Source organism: Giraffa tippelskirchi, chromosome 4 (genome assembly GCF_054371585.1).
Source record: "Giraffa tippelskirchi isolate mGirTip1 chromosome 4, T2T-mGirTip1v1.2.pri, whole genome shotgun sequence".
Lineage (NCBI taxonomy): Eukaryota > Metazoa > Chordata > Mammalia > Artiodactyla > Giraffidae > Giraffa > Giraffa tippelskirchi.
In genome coordinates, this window is record NC_137278.1 from 203,691,342 (window position 1) to 203,708,110 (window position 16,769).

At 52.2% G+C, this 16,769-nt stretch overlaps 1 protein-coding gene across 1 annotated transcript; it reads left to right on the forward strand.

Moving 5' to 3' along the window:
- The first annotated feature begins 652 nt into the window (after positions 1–652).
- On the forward strand, positions 653–8,512 carry MGAT3 (beta-1,4-mannosyl-glycoprotein 4-beta-N-acetylglucosaminyltransferase). Its single transcript, XM_081590193.1, has 2 exons — positions 653–783; positions 3,781–8,512. Exon 2 carries the CDS (start codon positions 3,782–3,784, stop codon positions 5,393–5,395), a length of 1,614 nt encoding a protein of 537 aa, XP_081446319.1. The 5' UTR covers positions 653–783; position 3,781; the 3' UTR covers positions 5,396–8,512.
- Positions 8,513–16,769: the final 8,257 nt, after the last annotated feature.

The window sequence follows — 16,769 nt, forward strand, 5'->3', positions numbered from 1 at the left end:
GGGCGCAGCTGGCCGGGTAACTGGATCTTGAAAGCCAGCCTGACCAGGGAGCTGAGGGGCAGCTGGGTCAGTGTGACCTCAGCAGGGCTGTGGGGGCCCCTTACCTGAGTTTATCTTACCTTCCTGGGGCCTGAATTCACTGCTGCCAGGAGATTTAGTCTAAGTGGCAGCCCCAGCCTTGCCCTTCACGGCTCATGGCCAGTTCGGTCCAGGGAGGGCTGGGATTGGGGTGTCTCATAGAGACAGGCTCCAAGTGGGGAGAAATGATCCACCAGAAGGATCGGGGCTGCCTTGCCAGGTCCTAAAAGCCCTCGGGAGGGTCACTCTGGAGACCTCTGCCATGCTGACCTCAGTCTGCAGTGTCGGCTTGTGCCTGGTTCCTGCCCGAGCAAGAGCTCCCATCCTCCTGCCTCTACTGGGCCTCTGCCCTTTGCCACTCCATTCAGCCCACCGGCCTGGCCTGCCTGGTCTGCCTTTGCCAGAGAAGGGCTAGAATCCATGGTGGGGACGGGAGCTCCCTCCCACCTCCCCCAAAGCCAGTGGAGACAAGTCCCCCCTCGCCCCAGGGCAGCTGACATTTAGCAGAGGTCAGGCCCCCACCCCTGATTGTCCTGCCTCCTGCAGTCAGCTGTGCCAACCCCAGCCTGAGGCCAGGCTCCAGGGGGTCAGCATTTAAACTGGAGGAAGGGGGACATCTGGGTCCTGAAGGTACAAGTACCACCCTGGCCAGCAGGATCGGCACCGCAGCTGCCCCTCACTAGGTGCTCAGGACTCCTCACCCAGGTGAGGCCAAGGAGGGTGGCCTCTCCTCCCCAGCATGAAAGGGTGGGAGGAGATGGTCCTTAAAGCTTGTTCTAGATCAAACATTTCATGATTGTGTGCCTTATGACCATGTAGATTAGAGAAAATTTATGTTGGAGTCTTTCAGCCTTGAGCTTTGAAAGAAGTAGAAATCTGTTGAATACCTGCTGTACACCAGGAACTCTGTACCCATTTCACAGATGTAGAAACCAAGGTTCAGAATGGTGAGGAGCCTGGCTTAAGTTAGGGAATGAAGGGGAGAGTATAGCAAGAAGATGCTCAAATGACCCAGAGGAAGAACCAGAAACATAGGGAGAGGCCACAGAAAGGAACATTAAGGGAAAGGATGGTGTCCCCCTCCCCCACCCCAGGGAGATCTGTGCAAGGGAATTGAAAACACCAAGTTTCTGTCCCAGCACCTCCTGTGACTCCGTAGGTCACTCCAGCCAAGGTACTGAACTCAGTCATGTCTGACTCTTTGCAGCCCCATGGACTGCAGCCCTCCAGGCTCCTCTGCCCATGGAATTTTTCAGGCAAGAATACTGGAGTGGAGTGCCATTCCCTTCTCCAGGTGATCGCCCTGACCCAGGGATCGAACCTGAGTCTCTTACATCTCCTGCGCTGGCAGGCAGATTCTTTACCGCTTAGTGCCACCTGGGAAGGCACTGGTCTGACTTGGCCAAATGGGTGTAACCTCCTGGCCAGTATGCCCTCTTTCCTGGGCTGTGTGGTGAGAGCCAAAGGTGCTGCACAGGCTCGCTCATGAGATAAAGAGCATGACTGAGTTAAGTGTGGGGTCCAGTTTAGAGTAATGTGAGCCCTTCAGTTTCTTAGTTGTGACCACATACTGTGGCAATGTAAGGTGTCCACACTTGGGGAGACTGGTGAGGGGTGTAAAGGGACCCTCTGAACTATCTTTGCAACTTTTCTGATAAGCTACATTTTTTTTAATTGTGAAAAACAATATATATGGCTCTCCATTCCACAACCATAAACAAATTGATAAACTGTGCAAACGAGTAGAGAATGGTCATAATTATGATCACTCATAGAGAATGATTCATTCCAAATGACTATGGAATATGTGAGATTTAAAAGGAAATGGTAGATTTATTTCTACTGATATGAAAATCTCTTTAACCTGTTGTTGATTAAGGAAAACCACTTGATTGGACGAGTGTCCAGTAGAATAATAATTACGAAAAAATATTAAGCTGAGAACAGAAAAATGCATATAAAACCAGTGATGCACCTCAAGCAGATGAATGTTTATGGCTGGGTATCAGTCAACTGCCTTGCATGGGGCAATGAAAGAGTTGTTATTCAGTCGCTCAGTCGTGTCTGATTCTTTGCAACCTTATGGACTACAGCACCCCAGGCTTCCCTGTCCTTCACCATCTTCTGGAGTTTGCTCAAACCCATGTCCATTAAGTTGGTGATACCATCCAACCATCTCATCCTCTGTCATCCCTTCTCCTCCTGCCTGCAATTTCCCCCAGTATCAGAGTCTTTTCCAACGAGTCAACTCTTTGCACCCGGTGGCCAAAGTATTGGAGCTTCAGCATCAGTTCTTCCAATGAATATTCAGGGTTGATTTCCTTTAGGATTGACTAGTTTCACCTCCTTGCTGTCCATGGGACTCTCAAAAGTCTTCTCCAGCACCATGATTTGAAAGCATCAATTCTTGTGTGCTTAGCCTTCTTTATGGCCCAACTCTCACATATGTACATGACTATTGGCAAAACCATAGCTTTGACTATATGGACCTTTGTTGGCAAATTGATGTCTCTGCTTTTTAAATACATTGTCTAGGTCTGTCATAGCTTTCCTTCCAAGGAGCAAGCATCTTTTAATTTCGGGGCTGCAGTCACCACCCTCTGGAGAGTTTTTTTAATTTTGTTTATCAAATATGTTAGAATTAGAAGTGTTCCTTGACACCTGGGAATTTTTTCAGTGAAAAAGGTTTGTTAATATAGCCACACACACACACACACACACACACACACACAAAGATAAAGAGACAAACAGATGGACAGATAGACAGAAGGAGAAAGCATCCTGGACAGTGCAGGGAATAGACCCCATGTCTGAAGCCTGCAACCCACTTTCTCCCTCCCTTAGGGCCTGTAAGCCCCCTGGGGCAGGTTCTGCATTGCAGGGTTGAGCTCCCAGGATGCATTCTGTTCCTGGAACAAAGCCCAGCGATGCAGCTGATACAGTCATGGTGGGGTGGGCCAGGTGCTGGAGCCGGCTGCTGTTTTGCCAAAAGTTTTACTTTCCTTTTAGTAATCCTTTTCAAAGGATTCGTTTGAAACCACTCTTGCACACAAACAATTTCAGTTTTTTTTATAGAAGATAATTTGATTTAATTTCAACATACAGTCAATTAAAAGAAAAGAAATAGAAACAACAGAGAGAAGTAAAAACATAATATCACCACATCGGGCCAACAACCTACATCCAGACTTGACCATCGCTGGGAGGTCCCTGCAATCCGGAGTCCCAAATGGGAAGGGTCTTGGGCGGTGCATACACCCCATGGGTGATAATTTAAATTGCAGCTTTGAGGGCTCCTGTTTGTAATCCCACATCCCTGATACCATCATCAGTTTGTGTTCAAAAATGCAGCTCTGGGTTGTCTTTTTTTTTAACTTTAACAATGCTGTTTGTTTCACCTTGTGAGTCACAGGATTTCATTAGACCCCAGGGGGTTGGCCAGATCTCTAGATCTTCAAGAATCCCAAGACTCTCCCTTTCTTATTTAAAGTGCTGCCTGACTTGCTGTGCTTGCGGGCAGGCATGGAATCCAGGCAGTATGCAAGCTGGTCAGAGGCCTGCTCTCCTGCTTCTCAAGCCTGAACAGGTCTTTTTCTATTTTAAGTTCCCTAAAAGTTGCATTCCCTCCCTCAAAAGAGCCTCAGGCTCCCCTCGCCAGGTCTGCAGACTCCTGACCGCTCTGCTTTCTCCCATTTCCTGCAGGATGAAGATGAAACGCTACAAGCTGTTTCTCATGTTCTGTATGGCCGGCCTGTGTCTCATCTCCTTCCTGCACTTCTTTAAGACCCTGTCCTATGTCACCTTCCCCCGCGAACTGGCCTCTCTCAGCCCTAACCTGGTGTCCAGCTTCTTCTGGAACAATGCCCCGGTCACGCCCCAAGCCAGCCCGGAGCCGGGTAGCCCCGACCTGCTGCGGACCCCGCTCTATTCCCACTCACCCCTGCTCCAGCCGCTGTCACCGAGCAGGGCCACAGAGGAGCTCCACCGGATGGACTTCGTGCTGCCCGAGGACACCACCGAGTACTTCGTCCGCACCAAAGCCGGGGGCGTCTGCTTCAAGCCAGGTACCAAGATGCTGGAGAAGCCCCCATCGGGGCGGCCAGAGGAGAAGATGGAGGCGGGCGACGGCGCGGCGGCGGCGGCGCGGGGCCCGGGCCGGCAGCCGCTGAGCGCCCGGGAGCGAGCTGGGGGCCGCGGCGGCGGCGCGCGCCGCAAGTGGGTGGACTGCGTGTGCCTCCCAGGCTGGCACGGGCCAAGCTGCGGCGTGCCCACCGTGGTGCAGTACTCCAACCTGCCCACCAAGGAGCGCCTGGTGCCCCGGGAGGTGCCGCGGCGGGTCATCAACGCCATCAACATCAACCACGAGTTCGACCTGCTGGACGTGCGCTTCCACGAGCTGGGCGACGTGGTGGACGCCTTCGTGGTGTGCGAGTCCAACTTCACGGCGTACGGGGAGCCGCGGCCGCTCAAGTTCCGCGAGATGCTGACCAACGGCACCTTCGAGTACATCCGGCACAAGGTGCTGTACGTCTTCCTGGACCACTTCCCGCTGGGCGGGCGGCAGGACGGCTGGATCGCCGACGACTACCTGCGCACCTTCCTGACGCAGGACGGCGTGTCGCGGCTGCGCAACCTGCGGCCGGACGACGTCTTCATTATCGACGACGCCGACGAGATCCCCGCGCGCGACGGCGTGCTCTTCCTCAAGCTCTACGACGGCTGGACGGAGCCCTTCGCCTTCCACATGCGCAAGTCGCTGTATGGCTTCTTCTGGAAGCAGCCGGGCACCCTGGAGGTGGTGTCGGGCTGCACGGTGGACATGCTGCAGACGGTGTATGGGCTGGACGGCATCCGCCTGCGCCGCCGCCAGTACTACACCATGCCCAACTTCCGCCAGTACGAGAACCGCACGGGCCACATCCTGGTGCAGTGGTCGCTGGGCAGCCCCCTGCACTTCGCCGGGTGGCACTGCTCCTGGTGCTTCACGCCCGAGGGCATCTACTTCAAGCTGGTGTCGGCCCAGAACGGCGACTTTCCCCGCTGGGGCGACTACGAGGACAAGCGGGACCTCAACTACATCCGGAGCCTGATCCGCACGGGGGGCTGGTTCGACGGCACACAGCAAGAGTACCCGCCGGCTGACCCCAGCGAGCACATGTACGCCCCCAAGTACCTGCTGAAGAACTACGACCAGTTCCGCTACCTGCTGGACAACCCCTACCAGGAGCCCAAGAGCACAGCGGCCGGTGGGCGGCGGAACAAGGGTCCGGAGGGAAGGCCACCCGCCAAGGGCAAATTGGACGTGGTTGAAGGCTAAGGCTGCATGATCTTACAGGGCCAGTGGCAGGGTGGGGGTGGGGTGGGGTGTTGGCACCTGCCCCTCCTGTTGTTACCTTTCTGCCTCCTTCCACCGTCTGGGTGGTTCGTCAGAGGACCAGGAGTGGAAGGTGGGGGAGTCTTTCCTACTCAAGCCCCTGTGAACCCAGGGTCAGGCCTGTGAGCTCAGAAAACACCCTTCCTCACCAGAGGAGGAGAGTATGTGTTACCGCCCCCAGGAGTGCTGCGGCCAGGAGGTGCCCACAGAGAGCTCAGGAGGGTTACTGGGGAGCAGGGGTGAGTGGGCAGGGTTGGGGGAGGGAGCCTACAGGAATGCCCTAGGGCAGCCAAGTGGGGCACCGCGGTCCCTCCAGGGAGAAGAAGCCCACCATTTGGCCTCCTGGGGCTTTGGACCCATGGTAGGAAAGGCGAGATGCCAGGAGTTCCCAGGGCTCTGTAAATAGTCGTATTTGGGCCCTGGCCGAAGCAGGGACACCAAGGTGGGAGGGATTGAAAAACGGCAGCTGGGAAGAAGCTCCCATGGATGCTTTGTAGTGTCCTCAAGAGTGCTGGGCCAGAGGGAGCGGGGACCTCCACCCTCCAATCTCACAGGACATATGGCACAGATGGCCCTGTGCCCCTCAGCCCCTCTGGAGATGACGCAGGTGTGGGGAAGCCCGGGAAGTCTTCCTTTAGGTTCCCAAGCTGGCCTTGACATTTCTTCTTACTTTTTATATCGCTGTCTTGTGGGCTGCCCACCCAGTCCTTGCAAGTTCCAAGAGTCCAGTTCTCAGGCTGGGATGGGACCGTCAGCCAGCCTAGTAGGTGAGATGTGGGGGGAGGAGCCTCCTCCCCCATCACCCCTTCCCACTAGAACCCACAGCCCCAGGTCTCCACTGTCTCGGGTGGAGGCACCCTTGTGCCCCTTTGGGGGCTGGCTTGGGGCCAGGAAGGGGCCCGAGGCTGCTCTGGGCCCACAAGGAACATTAAGGCCAGTTGTTTGTCATCTCATTCGTTAGTTGCCTCGGGGGAGGGGGGTGTATTTGTTAGAGTAGAGTCTAAGCTGCTGTAATTAAGAGACCCCAAAATACAGTGGTTTCAGCAGACAGAAGCTCATTTCTAACTTACCTCTCTGGAGGGTGGTGGTCTGGAGGGCAGCTCTGCTTTCCTGCCTCATGCCTTCCAACTCTGGATAGAGTGGTTGCTCCAGCTCCCACCATCACGTGTGCACCCATGTCCAAGGCAAGCAGAGAAAGTGCACACCCTTTCTGTTAAGAGCATGAGCCAGAGATGGCACAGTCACTTCTGATGGCATCTCGCAGGACTCAGTCACATGGCCACTAGAGCTGCAAGGAAAGTGGGGAAAGGAGTTTTCAGCTGGGCTGCCCCGTTCACCTATTAAAGGAAGGAGAAGATACTTATGGGGACAAGGGGCATCTCTGACACCGAGGGAAGAGGGGAGAGGGCAGAAGTGACTGTTGCAGTGGTGGGATCCTGCTGGCATGCTCACAACTCCTGGATCAGCCCTTCCCTGCCCGCCTCACTGGCGACCCAGGGCTGGATCACTGAGAGCATGCAGTGGTGGGCAGGGAGAGGCGCCGCCTCCCAGCGGCCCCCTCGGGTGTTTACCCAGTGATGCTGGGACGCGGAGCCTGCCTGTGGAACGGTACATGTCTTTGCGTGCGTGTGTATTTATGGCATGGGTGCATGCTTGGTGTGTACTTGTTCGTGTCTGTGTCGGTGTGTCCCTGTACATACATGCCTGTGTGTGGGATGTGGGAGCAGGGCCCAGGCCTCCCCTTGCTGGGACCTGGAGCCTGTGGCCACACCTCCTGCAACTCCCCAAAATGACTGAGGCAGAAGGGCAACCTGGGGAGCCAGAAAGCCAGGCTAAAAGGGATGTGGGGGTCCGTCTGTCTGTCTGTCTTTCAGTCTAAGGAATGAGAATGCTCTCAACCTGAGGGCTGTACCACTGCGAGCCCACGACCTCCCGGCTTCTTCCCTCCAAGCCTCCAGCCAAGACTTTCTCGGCATGTCTTATTGGGGGTTTCCCAGGGAGCCGGTGTGGTGCGGGGAGCTGGCTGCAGAACAGCCTCAGGCAGGCAGGCATGCAGCAGGCTGGGGGGTCCTCACTGTCCCTCTCGCGGTCCCTCCAGTTGAGGGGGTGTCCCAAGGGAACCAACCCTCCCTCAGAGTTAGAGCAGCGCCCCCCGACCCCCCGGCCCCTCTTGGGGCTGAGAAGTGGCTCAAGAAGTCAGGGTGTCCCTGTGGCCCCAGGTCACCCCAGGCCAGGACCTGCCCGCCAGCCACCTCTGCCCACCTCCTGGGCGGGCATCTCTGGGGACGCGTGCCTGAGCCCCAGCCCAGGGCCTCCCTCTTGACAGCCTCCTCACCCCACACCCCTTACACCTGGGGGGAGGTCCCCCCTCCAGGCTGGCCGGGGTTCCTGGTTCCCACTTCGCCAGCTCAGGGGCAAAGGTAGAAAGAGGGAAGGAGCTCGGACGTGCCAGGCCCCACCTTCCCTCTCAGACCCAGGAGGGCCAGGCATGTTCGTGGTCACCCCCAAGTGGAGGCCTGGCCACTTGGAGAGCAAGCACAGCTGCCCACGGGGTCAGGGGACCGAGGAATGGGGTTGCAGTTTCACTCAGAGTCACATCATACACTGGGAACTTCGGGGACAGGGAAGCCCTGGGCCACTCCCCTCTATGAAGGCAAACCAAACTGTGAAATGGGACGCCAGCAGGCTGCTGGCCCTGTCGCCGTAGCCACCTTCCTTCCTTGGGACGCCCTGGTCCTGCGGTCTCCAGACTCATGGAGGCCCAGCCCACCCTAAGGGGGTTCCCTAGGGTGTGGTGGTTCCCACGGGCAGGTGTGGGAGAGCTTTGGGGACAAAGGTGACAGGGTGGGGAACTAGGACTTGCCCCAGCAGCAGGCAGGGCCCTGGGAAATGTGTAATTTAAGGACACCGATAATAATAATAGTATTATTTTTTTTGTAAGGGAAAATCAATATGTACATTCTGAAATCATTTTCTCTGTAAATGGTTGGATTTCATTTCACCCTTAAAGGGATGCTTAAAGGAGAAGATAATATTAATAATAAAAACAGCTACAAAGTCTGAAGGTTGTGCTTGAGGGGCCACTTTGGGGGTACACTGGCGCAGGAAAGGGTGTGGATGGGTGACTCTGGTCTTGCTGGGTCGGTGGGGGGCGGTGAGCCTTCCCGAGGACTGGACAGCAGTGGGAAGGGGAGGTCATCCTGAGCATCTTCATTTAGGGATGCAGTTACCCCCACCCCCTACCCTGACCAAGGGAGCCTCTGACCTCCCACCAGTGGAAAGAGGCCTGGAAAGGGGACAATGATGGGTGGGCCTTCACAGAAGGAGGAAGTGGGTCCGGGCCCGGTCACACCCTCCTGAGGTGGGCAGGGACCGCTTTGGGGATCTAGACGAAGGCCCTGGTGCCTCTAGTGAGAGGGGAGTGATTCTTCCACTATTGTGCACCTGTCAGGGGGTCCTAAGGCCACACAGCCACTTAGTGGGTGTGGGAACAGACCTGAATTCGGGGTACCAACCGTCCAGGGCAGGTGGGGGTGCAGCAGCCTCCAGGGTTGGTCATCACCCCTATGGAGCCAACCTGGACTTGTGCTGTGATGGTGCCGGGCCGTGGAAGGTGGGGACTTCCTGGAGGCTTTCTCCAGGTCTTTTGGATCCTGGCATTGTCCTGGGGGAGGGGAGCCTCTGGATATTTTCTAAGGAGAGTCTCAGAGATGAACTCTGCCTTGGTCCCTCATGGGGTGACTGTGCAGCCTCTGTCTTCGGTGGAGAAACTGAGGCTGGGGACAGGGAAGAGGAGTGATGGCAGTGTTGGCGACCAGAGCAGGGCCAGTGTCTCCTGAGCACCTGGGAAGTGCCATGCCCTTTATGCCCATAACTGACACCTGGACTCCTAGCCACACCCCTAAAGCCCAGGAACCGCAGGGTGCAGGACTGAGCAGAAGTGGGAGAGATGTAGATGCTTCATCTATCTGGAAGACAGCAACAGTGACCCACTCGCCACTTAAGGTCAAGTTTACAGCCTTTAAATCGTGTCTGATAGTGAATCATCACCATTGTAATCATTCACAAACATTTTTAATGAAATGCCTATTTTGTGCCAAACTCTGGGCTAAGAGAGTTCCCTCCCTTATCATTCCCATTTTATAGATGTGGAAAGTGAGGCTTGGATACATTCAATAAGGCAGGGAAGGGCAGTTTGCCTAACTCCAGAAACAGATCTTAACTGCCAAACTTCACTCCATCTCTGAGTCCATTTGGGGAGGAGAAGGAGGGTGGGAGAAGAGGTAGAGAGGATGGGGCTGATGCCAGTGCCGTTGTTCAGACATCATCCAGGCTTCTGACAACCAGGGACAGTGCTGGGTCATGGGTCACCGAGAGAGAGGACAGTCCCTGTTCTCAGAGGGACCACAGTGGAGAACACAGGGAAGCATGACCTCAGGACAGTGAGGTGAGGCTGGCCCAGAGTCCCCAGAGCCCAGAAACTGGCATCGTGCAGGAACCAGTGTCACTGTATGTCTATGAACATCAAGTAAAACACATCCCCTCAACTGGCCATCCAGGTAGGTGTGGGGGCATTGATGGGCTCCAGGACCTTGGAGGGGGGAACATAAATTTTCTTCCAGACTCAGTCTCCTTTCTATCAAAATAGCCCATAGAAAGCTTTACTGCATGCAGAGAATAAAATGAAATAAAGGGAAAAGCTTGGCAACCTGATAAGCTCCATTAGGTTGGAAGAGACAAGAGCAAACGTGATGACTGCAGTCAAGACCCATCGTTAAAATCTTCCCAGTTTGCTTTGCAAGTGGGGGATTTGGCTGTGTGCAGATAAAACCCCCAAATCCCAAAGGCCCATCATCCTGGAGCCCATTGGAAGCCTTCACCCATGTGCCCCAAATCATGAAACACCCACAGATGTTTTGGGTTAAAACAGATCTCTGGTTAAAGCTCAAAGGAGTGAAAGGCCTTGCCCAGGCCCAGTATCCTTGACCCTTCACCTGCTGTTCTGGTGAATTCCCAGTGACTCAGTTATAATAGGAAACAAACTCTTTCAAATTAATACAGTTTTTAAAAATTATTTATTTATTTGGTTTTGCTGGGTCTTCGTTGCTGCACAGGCTTTTCTCTAGTTGTGGCAAGTGGGGGCTACTCTCTAGTTGCAGTGTAAGGGCTTCTCGTTTCAGCAGCTTCTCTTGCTGCAGAGCACAGGCTCTAGGGCATTCAGGCTTTGGTAGTTGCGGCAGGTGGGCTCAGCAGTTGCAACTCCTGGCCTCTACAGCACAGGCTCAGTAGTTGAGGCACACCGGCTTAGTTGTCCCATGGCATGTGGGATCTTCTGGGACCAGGGACTGGACCTGTGTCTCCTGCATTGGCAGAGAGAGTCTTTACCATTGAGCCACCAGGGAAGCCCCCCAAATTAATATAGTCTTCTAATAGTCTTTTTTTTTTTTTTAACTCTGTTGCTATTTACTGCTGCAACACAAATCACCCTGAAATATAGTAGATAAAATAACAATCTATTTGCTCCCAGTTCTACAATTCAGGCTGGGCTCAGCTGAACAGTTTGTCTGATCTGCAGTGGGTGGACAGCTACTACAGAGACATGTCCACCTGCTCAGACCTGACCTGCGTTGTTTTGACAAAGGAAGGGATAACACACAAAAGAATGAGCCTGTCAGCCTGTTAACAGCCACAGAGACAGGACTCCCTCAACCTCACAGACCCACTGAGAAGAGGCTCTGAGTAGGACCCATATCACCCATGAGGTCTGCTGCTGAAAAAAACATTGCCTGACTGTGATCCCAAGGAAGCATCACACAAACCCAAATGAAGGAGAAAAAACAATCTGGCCTCTCATATACCCTCCTATAGCCTGCAACCGGTTCCTGCAGTATTTTCAAGAAAAGCCGAACCCTCCATCAGTAACATAGACCATCTTTGAAACACCTATCCTAGACTCCTGAAAGCTTCCAGAGACAAAACATCAATAGGGACATAATCATTACAACGGGCCTCAACATGTGGCCTGGCTGTCTCCACCATCCCACTGGTCAAGGCCAGAGGACTTCCCCAGTCAAGTCCAACCCATGATCCAATCTCATGAGCTGAATTGCTTTAGCCACTAAGCTACCGGGGTGATTTCCTACGCAGGCTAATTGTGGCCCTACATAATGGATACAGTTTGCGTTCAATGAAGGATAGAAAATCCAACCCAAACTAGAAAAGCAGAGAAGGCGTTTATTGGTTTGCTGGCAGTAAAGGTCAGTAATGGTAAAGGCTTCAGATGCAGCTTGAGGCAGAGCTCAGTGTCACATTGTCATCCAGCTCTCTCTGTGGCTCAGCCCAGCTCCACATCCCAACCTGTGTTACCCTCATTCTCAGATGGTTTTACTCCTCCTGCCTGTAAGATGGCTGTAGCAGCTCCAGGGCCCATACCATCTCATCTTGTGTACTCAGCACAGAAGAAATAGAGCTCCTAAAAGTCCTGGGTCTGGATCTCACTGACTTGGATGAGGTCATGTGATCATGCCTTGACCACTGAGAGTGGAGAGGGGTTGACATATACTGATTGGCTTAGACCAACCAGAGCCCATTCTACATTGACTGAAAAGGAGGGGAGATGCTCTCCCAAAATGGGGGCAAAGATGTCACCATTGGTACAATCTCAGCTGCCTCCATCAAGCCTTTCACCAGCCGTTGGTCAAGCTGCTCTCCTGGATCATCTGTGAGATGAGGATCTTCATAGAACAGGCTTCTGGAGTGGGTGTGAGGATGCTCAGAGCTCGAGACTGAGCCTGGAGCATTGTGAGAGCTTTGTAAGTGTGAGTCATCATCATTATGACCTTGTCTTCTCCCTGCATTTCCTCACGTGGTGCGCTTGACATATGGACCATGCATCCCTTCTCAACACTCCTTCCCTTAGCCTCTGTGCATTTCTCTTCCTCCTCCTTGTCATTTCTTCTTGGTTGCCTTTCTGGGCCCCTCTTACCCCATAGGGCTTCCCTGGTGGCTCAGAAGGTAAAGAATCTGCCTGCAATGCAGGAGACCAAGGTTCGATCCCTGGGTCAGGAAGATCCCCTGGAGAAGGGAATGGCAATTCACTCCAGTATTCTTGCCTGGAGAATTCCATGGACAGAGGAGCCTGGTGGTCTACAGTGCATGGGGTCGCAAAGAGTCGGACACGACTAAGTGACTAACAATTTATCCCATACAGCCCTTCAATAAGGGGTCTCTCTGGAGCTTAGACATTACTGTGCAGTAACGTTACTTTGCCAACAAAGGTCTGTCTAGTCAAGGCTATGGTTTTTCCAGTAGTCATGTATGGTTGTGAAAGTTGGATTATAAAGAAAGCTGAGTGCCGAAGAATTGATGCTTTTGAAATGTGGCGTTGGAGAAGACTCTTGAGAGCCCCTTGGACTGCAAGGAGATCCAACCAGTCCATACTAAAGGAGATCAGTCCTGAGTGTTCATTGGAAGGATTGATGTTGAAGCTGAAACTCCGATACTTTGGCCACATGATTCGAAGAGCTGACTCATTGAAAAAGACCCCGATGCTGGGAAAGATTGAAGGTGGGAGGAGAAGGGGACGACAGAGGATGAGATGGTTGGATGGCATCACCGACTGAATGGAGATGAGTTTGGGTAAACTCTGGGAGCTTGTGATGGACAAGGAGGCCTGGTGTGCTGCAGTCCATGGGGTCGCAAAGAGTCAGATATGACTGAGTGACTGAACTGAACTGGGGCTTAGTCCTGGGCTCACAGCTCCGCTTACAGTTCATGATTCTTATCAAGGCAGGATCGAAGGATTTTCCTGGTGGATACAGTGGATAAGAATCCACCTGCCAATGCAGGGGATACGGGTTTGATCTCTGGTCCAAGAAGATTTCACTTGCAGCGGGGCAACTAAGCCTATGTGCCACAACTACTGAGCTGGAGTGCTGCAACTACTGAAGCCCGTGCACCTAGAGCCTGTGCTCCACATCAAGAGAAGCCACCATGGTGAGGAGCCTGGGCAATGCAATGGAGAGTAGCCCCTACTCTCTGCAGCTAAAGACAGCCTGTGCAAAAGACCCAGCGCAGCCAAAAATAAAGTAATTAATTAATCTAAAAATAAAGGTGGGATCAGATAAATCTCTCCAGGGAATCCTCTCTCCTGAGCACCCTATTCAAGGATCCACGGGGGTTGAGTGTCACGGTCACCTCAAATACCGAGGAGCCAAATGGAACTCAGCTTCCCCAAAGGCTCTTTTCCCAGTATGTTCCATCCTGTGGATGATGCATCATCTTCCCAATCACAACAGCTGGAAACCTAAGAGTCATCCTTGAAAAGTCCCTAATAGTAGCTACCATTACTGATCACCTACTGTATACCAGGGTTATGATTCGACCACCCAGGGTCCAAATTCCAGATTCCAACTTGCTAATCACATGACCCTAGATGTGTTCATCTCAGCATTTGTAAAGTGGGGATGACAACTCCAACCTCAAAGCTGGGTGTGGGTATTAAGCGAGGCCTGTGAAGCAGTGGGCACAGAGCTGGGCACCCAGTAGGCACTCAGTCAGTGCTACCTGCTGTGGACATCTGCACCCGCTATTCTCAGCATCTCCTAGTGGTTACACCCAGCTTCCGAGGTGGCCCTGTCTGGCTAAGCCAATGCGTACATCCACTGCCTGGTTATGGCAACAGCTTCAGGACAAGTGGCCCAATTCAGGCTTAGTGATACAGAATAAATTGCTGGAAGCTCCTAGAAAAGAAGTTCTTGGGGGTACTTCCCTAATGGTCCAGTGGCTAAGACTCCACACTCCCAGTGCAGGAGGTCCAGGTTCGATCCCTGGTCAAAGAACCACATGCCACAACTAGATCCCATATGCCCCAACTGAGAGTCGACACGCCACAACTAAAGATCTCACCCGCCGAAATGAAGATTGAAGTTTCTGCATGCCACAACTAAGACCTGGTGCAGTCAAATTAATAAATATGAACAAAAAAATTTCTTGGGGATTCCCTGGCAGGCCAGTGGTTAGGACTGCTTTCACTGCCGAGGGCCTGGGTTCAATTCCTGGTCAGAGAACTAAGATCCTGCAAACTTCATGGTGCAGCCAAAAAAAAAAGTTCTTTTCTTTAAGAATAACAAAAAGGAACTTCTCCATCCACTACCAGAAAAAACACAGGGGTGTGTGTGGAGCATATAGCTTATAGCACTGGCTGCTATATGGAGCCTCTGCTAAAACAACCAGAGACTTCCCTGATGGTCGATTGGCTGAGACTCTTCACACCCAATCCAGGCGTCCCCGGTTCGATCCCTGGTCAGGGAACTAGATCCCACATGCTGCAACTAAGACCTGGTACAGCCAAATTAAAAAGAAAAACAAACAAACAAACCCCACAGCCAGGATTTCTCAACTGTGTGTGCCAGTAAATTCCCTCTTGTTAAAGACACGTTGGGGATTCCCTGGTGGTCCTGTGGTTAAGAAACTGCCTTGCAATGCAAGAGACACCGGTTCAATCCCAGGTCCATGAAGATCCCACATGCCTGGGAGGAACGAAGCCCAGGCGCCACAACTACTGAGCCCTTGAGCTGCAACTCCTGAAGCCCTCACCCTAGAGCCTCTGATCCACGAGAGATGCCACCTGGCCCCCAAGCCTCTGCTGTGTCCACACCAGGCCCTCTGGGTATATGATCGCTCCCGTAATCCGAACAGTATTTGGGAAGGGTTTCCTCCCACATTCCAGTCTATGAGATTGGAGGTGGGGAGCCTAGGATTTCGGGAGATTAAGGGTAGAAGACCTTTTAGAACTAACACCCAAAAAAGATGTCCTTTTCATTATAGGGGACTGGAATGCAAAAGTAGGAAGTCAAGAAACACCTGGCGTAACAGGCAAGTTTGGCCTTGGAGTACAGAATGAAGCAGGGCAAAGGCTGATAGAGTTTTGCCATGAGAACGCACTGGTAATAGCAAACACCCTATTCCAACAACACAAGAGAAGACTCTACACGTGGACATCACCAGATGGTCAACACCGAAATCAGATTGATTATATTCTTTGCAGCCAAAGATGGAGAAGCTCTATACAGTCAGCAAAAACAAGACCGGGAGCAGACTGTGGCTCGGATCATGAACTCCTTATTGCCAAATTCAGACTTAAACTGAAGAAAGTAGGGAAAACCACTAGACCATTCAGGTATGACCTAGATCAAATCCCTTATGAGTATACAGTGGAAGTGACAAATAGATTTAAGGGTCTAGACCTGATAGACAGAGTACCTGATGAACTATGGACAGAGGTTCGTGACATTGTACAGGAGACAGGGATCAAGAAAATCCCAATGGAAAAGAAATGCAAAAAAGCAAAATGGCTGTCTGAGGAGGCCTTACAGATAGCTTGGAAGAGAAGAGAAGCGAAAAGCAAAGGAGAAAAGGAAAGATATTCCCATCTGAATGCAGAGTTCCAAAGAATAGCAAGGAGAGATAAGAAAGCCTTCCTCAGCGATCAGTGCAAAGAAATAGAGGAAAACAACAGATTGGGAAAGACTAGAGATCTCTTCAAGAAAATTAGAGATACCAAAGGAACATTTCATGCAAAGATGGGCTCGATAAAGGACAGAAATGGTATGGACCTAACAGAAGCAGAAGATATTAAGAAGAGGTGGCAAGAATACACAGAAGAACTGTACAAAAAAGATCTTCACGACCTAGATAATCACGATGGTGTGATCACTCACCTAGAGCCAGACATCCTGGAATGTGAAGTCAAGTGGGCCTTAGAAAGCATCACTACGAACAAAGCTAGTGGAGGTGATGGAATTCCAGTTGAGCTATTTCAAATCCTCAAAGGTGATGCTGTGAAAGTGCTGCACTCGATATGCCAGCAAATCTGGAAAACTCAGCAGTGGCCACAGGACTGGAAGAGGTCGGTCTTCGTTCCAATCCCAAAGAAAGGCAATGCCAAAGAATGCTCAAACTACCGCACAATTGCACTCATCTCACATGCTAGTAAAGTAATGCTCAAAATTCTCCAAGCCAGGCTTCAGCAATATGTGAACCGTGAACTTCCAGATGTTCAAGCTGGTTTTAGAAAAGGCAGAGGAACCAGAGATCAAATTGCCAATATCCGCTGGATCATCGAAAAAGCAAGAGAGTTCCAGAAAAACATCTATTTCTGCTTTATTGACTATGCCAAAGCCTTTGACTGTGAAACTGTGGAAAATTCTGAAAGAGATGGGAATACCAGACCATCTGACCTGTCTCTTGAGAAACCTGTATGCAGGTCAGGAAACAACAGTTAGAACTGGACATGGAACAACAGACTGGTTCCAAA